At 38.8% G+C, this 11,495-nt stretch overlaps 1 protein-coding gene across 1 annotated transcript; it reads right to left on the bottom strand.

Moving 5' to 3' along the window:
* Positions 1 to 6,275: 6,275 nt before the first annotated feature.
* Positions 6,276 to 11,488, bottom strand: LOC137984901 (thioredoxin-like protein 4B). Its single transcript, XM_068832243.1, has 3 exons — positions 11,315 to 11,488; positions 9,657 to 9,808; positions 6,276 to 6,520 (listed from the first exon to the last, which is right to left on the bottom strand). The coding sequence occupies exons 1-3, from the start codon at positions 11,444 to 11,446 to the stop codon at positions 6,355 to 6,357; spliced, it is 450 nt and encodes a 149-aa protein (XP_068688344.1). The 5' UTR covers positions 11,447 to 11,488; the 3' UTR covers positions 6,276 to 6,354.
* Positions 11,489 to 11,495: the final 7 nt, after the last annotated feature.

Here is an 11,495-nt window from a genome sequence, read left to right on the forward strand (position 1 = left end):
AACTACTAAAGTCAAACTCTACATCTGACGTGAAAAAAATATTTAAAATTTTAAAATTCTGCAAAACAGCCGGTTTTCTTGGAAATAGGTTTATTTAGTTACTGTCAAAATGTAAAGTGTCTCTGAGTTGTAATCTTCGTATTGTATTGTTATCTTAAAGGTAAAATCAATGTTTAGGAAAACAGCGCCTAAAGAAAAGCTTTTTTTGTCAGAAGAACAAACTCGCCCTTCAACACCTCTCGCCATAACTGGTCAATCAGAAGACGCTACTTTTTTTTCTGGTCACAGCTGACCAACAATTCATGACATCTCTCGAAAGTTTTAGCGTTTCTTCAGTTTTATCGTGTGGCGAATATTTTTCGGATTTTTGACGCATGTTTTCGGCACCGACCGGCCTTCATGCTAAACAGAAAAAGGATGCACACGGCGATCTCATCAAACACAGCAGCAGCAGAGGAAAAGTTGAAGCGGACCAACGCAAAAGCTTTAAACAAAAGTACAATATGCGATGTGCGTATAAATCATCGCAAACAAATGGTGACTGTGATATCAAAATGCGGTCTGGTTATGTGCGGAATCGTTTACATAGTATTTTCCGCGTCATTTTGTAAGAAGACTATAGGAAATGCCTTTAATTGATCTCAGACTTCGTGGGATGCCTATGCCAGACCACTTTTAAAATGGCTTGAGTGTCGTCACGCCCTGCATATGCGTTTTACATTTGCGTTCATTTCTACGCCGTTCTCGCCCTGACAATAGGGAGCTTACGAAACAACGAAGCCAACGGCAACGAGGACGCTACAAAGCAATAGGTTTAGTGAGCAAAAGCAATGGCTATGCACGCTCTGCAAATGCGTTTTACGTTTTGGTACATTTCTTTGCCGTCATCTCCTAAATGACGACGTGAAATGATCAAATTCAAGCTTCTTTGGAGGACGTTAGCACATGACAATGAATTTTCAGTTCTCTCTCTACGCTTCCAACTCACTCATACCAGTTTAATTCTTCGACAGTTACTACACATTTTTAACGCGAAACGACATGAAATAGTTTCGTAGTGATATAAATAACGCTAACTTGTATTTTTAAATAAGTCCTCGTAGCCGTCGTCGTTCTCGTTTCGTAAGCTCCCTAATAGAGTAGCTGAAGTCCTAACGTCACGTTGCCATGGTAGCAAAAAACCTGGATCTAAACAAATTGTGAAAGCATGGCGGCAATGTCGATCAGTGCGCTGGCGTCTTTCTTTGCTGATGAGCCGAAATCAATCAATTGTGGAGAGACCATTACAATTCTGAACACGTTGAGCCTTTTGAACATGTGGACGCGGGTGTTATGAGAGGAAATGTTCACGCAAGTATGAAGAATAGGACATACAAAACCACAGTAAGATCTGGAATTAAGTTCTAAGGAGTATGCGAAAAGTCTCGAATCTTTGAAGTGAAGAGTCGTAGTGGGAAAACGAGTTGGACCGCCGACCGTAAAGGCGATTAATTTACTTTGCTGGTTTTAAATGCGCTTTAGAAGATTGATGCAGACATTAACACACATATATATATTCATTAAACTTTTGTGGTAAAAATAGGATATGGGCTCGGGTTATTGGCACCGTTATAACTGCTTTTCAGAACTGTAGCCCGTTCGCAATCGCCATGAAGTAAACAAACGAATGAAGAAAAAGATTTCATCCTTTTACTATATCTAATTTTTCCAGCACATTTATCCTAACAGAAACTCGATAGACTAATTATTAGCGGTTTGTTTTTATCAGCTTTTGCTTTGGCAGGAGCAGCTTTGGAAAACCGACTTCTGATCGAAAGTCGTTCATTTGTATTTAAAATAAGCTAAACGTACCTCGTTTACAAGTTGCCATCAGTGAGCTAAACAGTTTTAATCTCGATAGATTAACTCTAAACTAACTATTTTAAAACTTGCTCTTGTAGCCCTTTCATAATTTTTTTTTTGCTGGAAATTATTTTAGTACTCGTTGTTGATGTATGCTCAACCATATTTTTTCGAGTGCGAATACGACTACTAGAACGAGCTAAACTCGTACAACTGTACGGGTCCGCAAATGATCTCAGGACCGCAAATGATCCCAGAACCGCAAATGATCCCCAAACTGTACCGCAAATGATACCAGGACCGCAAATGATCCCCAAACTGTACCGCAAATGATACCAGGACCGCAAATGATCCCCAAACTGTACCGCAAATGATCCCGGAACGCAAATGATCCCCGTTTTGGACCGCAAATGATCCCGAAAAAAAAGTAAGGAATGGCATGGATCGTGGAATGGTCTGGATTGAGAATTAATGAGAGGAGCGCTTATTTTTATTAAAATCACTTTAAATCATGCATGGCTAGCAACAGGTTTCTGCCTCATTATAGTTTAAATTTGCCACATTTGATTATCGGATACAATCATCAAAAACTAACTTGGACGCAATTCAAAACCGATTGTGACCAGGGGCCTGTTTCTCGACAAGTCCCGATGACTTTTAGCATGTTTTTTCGAGATAACTAAAAGCGGATTGTGAAACACTTAAACCCTCTCCCTTCTTGAGATAAACAGGGAATTGTGACCGTGTGAAAAGTTTAGGGACTTTCGAGAAACGGCCCACTGATCCCTTTTCCCATGTCCTTGACTAAAAGTCGTCCATTAAACAACTATGACAGAAAACGCTATCATTTGCGTAGACCTGCAATGCTCCACCGCTCTTAAATACACCTTGTGTGTAGCACTCGAATTGCCTTCCACATCTGGGACAAATCTCTTCTGTTATTTTTCCTTCGCAGTATTTTTGCTTTAATTCCTGAGCAATGGCTAGCTGGCGATTCTGAGCACTTTCCATTTTTCGCCAAAGTCACTATCGGGGGAATCTAGGACAAGCATCTGGCGATTTTCCGATATGTCGGCAAAATCTGGGACGGTCGGGAAACTGCGAAATCCCTGATCGTCTGGGATTTTCCCGACATATGAAAACTAGGCTTAAGCAAGCTTCAGACAAAGGTAAATCACCAAAGAGTCGGTTGGAAATGGAATTAAGAAAGGCAGGATTAACACATCGCCATCCTCCAGCCCCCAAAGATGGGAACTGTCTATTCCATGCAATGAATGACCAGCTAATACGCCTCGGAAGGGTCTCGCAGAGTGCCACAAAAGTGCGATGTGACTTGGTAAATTACCTCCGTAGTAATCCAACAACCCCGGACGGGACTCATTTCAGAGAATTTATCAAACACGGAGCATGGGATACCTATCTGAGAAGGATGGCGATGGACGGTGAATGGGGTGACTGGATTGCTTTATGGCGCTTAATTAACATGTTTGAAATCCTGGTGGCGGTAGTATCAAGCTTAGGAGAAACGGGATTGAATATTATCCACCCCGGAGCTGGTTATGAAAACGAAGCCACTAGAGATATGGCCTTACTTGGCCATGAAGCAGAGCTGCATTACCATAGCCTTGAACCAATAGCTGCTCAGAATCGCCAGCTAGCCATTGCTCAGGAATTAAAGCAAAAATACTGCGAAGGAAAAATAACAGAAGAGATTTGTCCCAGATGTGGAAGGCAATTCGAGTGCTACACACAAGGTGTATTTAAGAGCGGTGGAGCATTGCAGGTCTACGCAAATGATAGCGTTTTCTGTCATAGTTGTTTAATGGACGACTTTTAGTCAAGGACATGGGAAAAGAGATCAGTGGGCCCTTTCTCGAAAGTCCCTAAACTTTTCACACGGTCACAATTCCCTGTTTATCTCAAGAAGGGAGAGGGTTTAAGTGTTTCACAATCCGCTTTTAGTTATCTCGAAAAAACATGCTAAAAGTCATCGGGACTTGTCGAGAAACAGGCCCCTGGTCACAATCGGTTTTGAATTGCGTCCAAGTTAGTTTTTGATGATTGTATCCGATAATCAAATGTGGCAAATTTAAACTATAATGAGGCAGAAACCTGTTGCTAGCCATGCATGATTTAAAGTGATTTTAATAAAAATAAGCGCTCCTCTCATTAATTCTCAATCCAGACCATTCCACAATCCATGCCATTCCTTACTTTTTTTCCGGGATCATTTGCGGTCCAAAACGGGGATCATTTACGTTCCGGGATCATTTGCGGTACAGGTTGGGGATCATTTGCGGTACAGTTTGGGGATCATTTGCGGTTCTGGGATCATTTGCGGTCCTGGGATCATTTGCGGACCCGTACAGTACTCGTCGTCGTACTCGTTGTCGGTGCTAAAACTCTCTCTAATAGGGAGTTTATTGCCACTGATTCTCGTTGTCGTCGTTGTTGCTTTTGTGCCGTACTTGTCAAAACAACAACTTGAAATGTCTCAAGGTTTTGTCGACAACATGGGCACACCGCAGTGAATCTTTCATTATCTCTCTTTACTTCAAATCCATCCTTACCAATCCATTTATTGGATACTTCGCCCATAACGTACAACATAAACGAGATGGAATAGTCTAATTGGCCCGTGTCGCGTGTCGTGGGTAAATTGTCGCGGGTACATATTCATATTCATAAAAGCTAACCTTGGGCCCGGTTCAAACGTCGCATTTCACATGTGCCGAATATAACTCCTATTTTAGTCGACTAAAACAATTAAATGTGGCATTTGATTCAAGCGTCGAATTTAACTCCGTTCGCCTTCAATATTCCCAGTCTCCACTCGGAAAGGCTGTACCAAAAATGCTAACACCGTCATCTTGGCCTTCACTCGACTCGCGCCTTTTCATCGTTTCATTGAAGCACGTCTCACAATATGCCACATTTTTCCCTCTTTCCACCCAGGAGTGTCCTCTTCATTTTCAAACACCGAGTACCTCATGCAATAATAATTGCTGCACGTCCAACAAGTATATTTTGTTTTTAAAATTGCTGTTTGGACTCTTCTGCGCATGGCATTTACGGATTATGGTTGCTAAATGAATCATAACAATTTACTATCATTTATGCATTATATTCGGCACATGTGAAATGCGACGTCTGAATCAAACGTCGAACTTAAGTCGAATATTCGACTGAAGTCGAATTTATCTCTAAACTGTCCAATTTAATTGATTCAAACGTCGCATTTCACATGCAGTTAACTCTCGAGTTATATTCGGCACATGTGAAATGCGACGTTTGAAACGGCCTTTAGGCTTAATTAGCTAGGCCTAAGGTTAGCTTTTATGCGTGTTTAGGATACTTGCTGTATTTCTGTATAATTTTCAGAATTCAGGATTTTGGCTTTCTAAAATCTTGAATTCAGGACAACTTATACCGGACCCGCGACAATTTATACCGGAACCGCGACAATTTACCCGCGACACGCGACATGCGTCAATCTCCTAAAATACTCAAACTTATATTTTGAGGTGACGTTTTCGTCACCGTAGCCGTCGTGGTTTCTTAATTTTTAAACTAACTAATAGAGAATGGTTGCGGTCGCATTTGGGACTTAACACTCAAGTTCTATTGTTTAGTGTTCGCTAGGGATTCTAAACACCAGAGAGTTCACACTGAATAGTGTCAACAATAGTGTTACACTGTGTTTCTCTCAAGTGCGACCGCAACCAATGTTAGCATCGGCAACGAGTGCGAGCACGAAAACAAGTACAACTTGTCTCTATTTTTTTTTAAACCTGTGAAAATCAAGCCGTTATGCCATGAAAATTTTAAAACGTCTATTTTTCAAAACCCTGTGAAGATTACACAATAATGTCAAATCCATTGTCTTCGTTTCGATTCCATGAAAGTGTGAGCCTCCAAATTAGCCAGTACTTGTTCCCTTGAACAAAAGATCTACCATAATTATTTAAGCATAGTAGTAAATACTCTTTTTCTTTGGGCATCTCAGTTTTATCAGAAATAATTGTAACGGATTTGCATTTATTTTCTTTTCTTTATATCGGCGCGGAGGAGCGTTTACTAGCATCTCAAGCACTACTTCAGGAATCAGTGCCATTTGCAACCAACCGTCACATTTTACACAAACAGCAGCATCCCACGTAAACGCCCCAAAGCGTCTTGTTCTAACTAGAACGCTACTTATGTTTTTTAAAACTTCTTCTAAGTAGAAAGTTTCATATGCTTTTGTCGCGTTTGAACAGAGTTACAGAGTTGGTAGTTTGTATGAAAAGATTTTATCCGTTCCGTCATCATTTTGGAGTAAGCGAGCTTAAAAGACTTGACACGATCGATTTCTGTAGACCCTCTCTTTCCCGCCCTTTGGTGAGTTTTAAAGAGGCTCTGCTCGTGGCGTGGTCAACATCATGACAACAGAAGGATCTAACAGTGATTTAATAGTTATCGTTACAGTCTGCTAAAATACAAATATACACTGCATTTATTCAATGTTTTTCTTCAGATGTCTTTGTAAATAAGATTGTATTTGGGAATATTCCTTGGATCAATGGGACTGGTCACTATCAGTTTTCCTCTCAAAGCTCCCCTCAGGATCACTTCAACAAGGTCTATGAAGTCCTGTTTGATTTTAAAGCTTCCAATAAACTTGGTATGGTCAGGTGTGCTAATAAGAAAGAAAAGAGTAAACCTTTACTGAAATTGAAAAAGTACAAGTACATGATTTTTCTCGGACTGTGAGGACTACATCTGTAGAAGTAAGGTTTCCTCACTCAAGTTGAAATTCACTTCCATTTTCGGGTCACATCTTCCATCTGATTAGTATATGCAATCGCATAGGCCCGTGGGCAATTGAGGATTAATTTCATGCGTATTTTCAAAGTTTTCGCAAAATTGAAATTTGGAAAACTTTGAACATACAAGTACTCTTAAGTCATTTTTCACATAACTAAAACAGGGAAAAATCTCATTTCAGCATAAGCCATTCTGGTATGAATTAATTCCCACAGTAGTTGTATTGTATCTAAAATATTGTAAAAGGTAGGGGTGTAGCTATACATGTAGCCATTTTTGGTTTGCAAGCCTGTTCCAACCTTTGCAATTTCGTGGAAGTCAGTAGAGGATGTCTAAAACGTCTCAGACTTCTTAGACAACGAGTAAAAATGCGTCTAAACAACGCACTTAACAAACGTCCAAGCCGTCCAGAATAAAGACAAGACGCACTAGCAATGAACGGCACATGCATTGGTAGAAAAACTACTATCAGAAATCAAATTCACAAGGAGGGGCTCAGTGCTTAAAAGAAATACCAAAACAAAAAAAGGATATTTTACCTTTTGTGGCACAATACCAGACATCAGTGTCAAAAAAAGCTTTACTAAGAAAATGGCATTTAATACAAAATCAACTCCAATGTCGCCAAAGTTTTACTGACCACTTATCATTTCATTCAAAAAATTGAAAGGATCTGCTCGTTAGAGCAAAACTATAAAAGGTTGTATACACGTTTTCATACAGGAAGGGGATCAGTGTGGCCTGTCACCCTTTCCTCCACCAGGAGATGTCTTCCTTTTCGTTTTGAATTCTTTCTAACCTATTGTAACCTTCTTGCCAAAAATCACACCACATAGGGCAAGGGCGTCTCGCCATTTCAACACTGTCGTCCATCTGCTTTAAAAATTTGTATCCTTGACCTCTTCCTATTTGTAGCAAACTTTTGTAACTCAATAAATTCTTTTTCTCGTCGATAATAAGAAAGAGACTTAACGACCTGACATGAAAGCTCCATACTCGGCTTTATATGACTTCATAATTTTGTGCAAATTGATCTCTGAGGTACCCAGTCTTTTTGGTGATTAAATCCCTGTCTCTTTTGCAGAAAATGATGAATGATTTCTAGCCGTTGAAGTTAAGAGCATCCCGCGTTTATATACCTTGCACTTACGGCCAGACATTTAATGAGTCTAGATGTCTTAGACTTCCTCTAGTATAAATACGGCCTTAACGGGAAAGCCCAGCAAAAACACACTTTGCTTTGGCTTTAGTTGCTCATATTTACAAAAAGAATTTGGTGACCCCCCTTTTTTATTTAGCAAGTGATCAGAAGGCCAAGATGAAACTTTCTGTAAAGTTTCAAAAAAATTCTGTACAGCAGAAGCAGATTTGCTTTAAAAGAAATCACAGAATTAAGGTGGCTCTGGATCCACTGCATAGAATTTTTTTTAAATTTCGCAGGAAGTTTCATCTAGTCCTTCCGATTTCTTTCCTGAAATAATAAATGGGGGTCACCAAGTTCGTTTTTGAGATATGAGCAACTGAAGACAAAATAAAGGGTTTTTTTTACAGGGCTTGCCCATCGCCATGGTGACATTATTACGTCACAATAATGACTATATCTTGTTCAGCAATAATTGGTGTTTCATATGGTACCATAATATTGCTAATAAGAGATACAGTGTTGTAGTGCCGATCCTTCTAATAAGAGCGTTACTTGGAAGCGTTGAAACTGGTTTGAACCACCTTATTGTAACCCTGGATTGCTTTACAAACAAGGAACCAAATTTTGTTCAATGTCACCATGTCTCAGTGACTCTTTCTTCAATATCAATGCGACTTCTCTTATACAAAAAGACGTTTTTTGTGAATTCATTGCATCTCTTGAGGTCTGGAAAACAGTAAGAAAACCACTGGTACAATTTGAGGAATGTCAGTGTAACTTGACAATAATTATTTCTTTGCTAAAAACCTGAGTTTCATTGAGTTCTACGGAAACCCAAAGTAAAAGAGCCTGTTCTTTCTGCCACAAAAATCACGCCGGCCACAGCCACATCTATGGTCATTCCCCAGGATGCATGCGTCAGAGCAAAAGAAGACAGGCATTTTGTTTTCATGGTGGCATGCAGGTAGGTATTTACTCTGAATGTACTGGGGTGGCCGTTGAAACTGGCATTGTGAGGAGAATGGTGAGAGCCACATTTACTTTGTACATTTTTGGTAAAGGACTGGAAACAACCATGCAAGATAAAATAAACTCATAAATTAGCTTCCTTACAAGTAATCTTTCCTAAAAGGAAAAGCGAAATGAAAAGAGAAATCATCTGACATGGAAAAATTAATGTTCGGATAATTATATCCAAAAGATTGTAAGCCCAGGCTTACTGGCTTAAAGGCTATTACGTCCCTGAAAGGAATGAAAGTTGTGTTGGTATAACATAAGCTAGAATACATGCAGAGTTATGTAAGAGACAATAATATTGTAATTCACTAATATCAGAGAAATGCTGCCTGCCAATCAAATGAATTCTCCTTTATTTTGCACTAGCTGTGTTTTAATTTTCAGCTAAAATTCATATGGTGTCCTGTTGCTTTGAAACCATAATTTTTTTACGTGATTACTTATTGAAAGTTTATAAAAAAATACAAACTAAGGTGTTTATCAACAGCAACAAACACAACTACATGTATTATGGCTAAGTACTTCCTTTTTACCTGGTGAGTAATCCTTCATAATTTTCCATTATCACAACATTAAAGTTCTGTATATTACATGTGCATCCCAACAATTTGGGCTAATGGGCATCAACAGGTTTAAAGTACAGGTCACTCATCACAAAACCATTATTAACGCTAAACTTAAACTGTAGGTCTGATTATGCCTAAAAACGATCCTTAGGCCTAAGGTTAGCCGATTTGAAGGTTTTGGGTTGCTTTAGTAGGTAAAACAATGACCTGTGGTGAGTGACCTGTGTTTTAAACCGGCTGAATGGGTGTAGTTGCACACACGTGTGATAAATTCATCTTACCCATAATCAACTTTCATGTGTTGCCCATTGAAGAAGAACACGGTGGCGGGTATCAGAGAAATGTCAAAGTACCGCGTGTAAACTGATACTGCATCAACATCCACAATGTAAATATCAGCCATGCGAGACACATCATGACATGCCTTGGCAAGCTATTTTGTCAAGGTAAAAGAGGACATTGTAAAATCAAGTTCAGATAAGTATCTTACGCCTCAAATCATGAACGTGATATCAGGAAAGGAAGGTACATGTATTGTATAAAAATTAATTATCTGGTATTCTTCTCACATGAAGCTAGAATGTTAACACCATTTTCAAGGCAAAATTGAACTGGATTGTGAACTGCATAGCAAAATGAAGGCACAGTGAGTCGCTAGAATAATTATGTCATGATGTTAGTCAATAAGTGGTAGATTAAGGACAGTGCCTACTAATTCAAAGGTATAAAGCAATGCACAGGAATCTTTTACAAATTGAAGCTTAATTATCCCTGAATAATGCATGGTTACCCCCAATTATTCTTTTTGGATGCCAAGAGCACTAACTAAGTTATACTATCTTTCTCTGCACAGTTTTAAAAAAAGTGCAAAAATATAAAATATCAGTATATACAGCTATAGGTGGTTTTCATGTTGTATCATAGTGGCCATGTTGGTGGACAAAAACAAAAGATCTCTCATTAGCTCCTTTTGTTAATCCACCAGAAATTGTACATTGTTATCTGTGTCTCTAGAGATCGGTTGCAAACCATTGATAGTAAACTAATATCCAAGACAAGCTCATAGAATACATGTGGTATGAGTAATCAAATGGTGATGAGTGTAATAAGGGAATAATTTCACACATGTTTTGTCCAAAATCAAATTATTTCCTGAGCATCTAGGCAAGGGAAATTATTTGAGTTTGGACAAAACACAAGTGAAATTATTCTTTAATTTCATGAGTACATGTATATGATTTGATTAGCTATTATATCATGGGTGACAAATTATGTTCATAATATAAGATGCCATTTTGGCACTGTAGGAAAAGTTGCCACAGCAACATAGTAAGTTCACATGTGAAATTATAAATTAACGCTGAAATTTTGCGCTAAAATTAAGGAGTAATATGTCACCCATGTTAGAGCCAGTTTCAATCAAGTATCGTATAACCAAAACCAAAGTAATTACTTTGGCCAATCAAAAAGGACAGAGACAATCCAGTACACCAATCAAAACTCGAAGTAATTACGCATAGCTGACACAAAGCGTGGGAAATTGTGCACATGCGAGCCACGATTGGTTTTGGTTTCACTTCTGATTGGTTGAAAAAGTGATGCGAGAACTTTAAACCAATCACTGAGTCAAGTAATGCAAAACCAAAGCAATTTGCTAATTGCTTTCGACACTCAATTGAAAACCGCTCTATTTTGATAATGATATGATGATATTATTATTATTATTATTATTATTATTATTATTGTCTATTATACTCGCTGATTATTTCGTTCATTTTTTGTTCATTACGTTTGCGGTAGAAGGCCGCCTTCCTCACGGTTTAAAGGAGTTAGGGATGATTGATGCTCTTTCAAACGTGTACTAAAGTAACATCTTCAGAATCACGCATAGCATAGCATAAAATTTGTCAAGGATACTTGGCTTGTAACAGTTTCTTACAATATCATCCAATTGCTGACAGACTGTGTCATTTTCCCGTCCGAATCGAAGTACTAGGACCTTGTCCTCGCAAGTCTTGATTGCATTATCCACCTCCTTCTTCGTGTTCAACTTGTTTAACACATAACTCATCGTGTCAAATGAGTATGGCTGACACTTGAAAGGAATTTCAGACAGTCGA

The sequence above is a fragment of the Montipora foliosa genome, chromosome 2 (genome assembly GCF_036669935.1).
Source record: "Montipora foliosa isolate CH-2021 chromosome 2, ASM3666993v2, whole genome shotgun sequence".
Taxonomy (NCBI): domain Eukaryota; kingdom Metazoa; phylum Cnidaria; class Anthozoa; order Scleractinia; family Acroporidae; genus Montipora; species Montipora foliosa.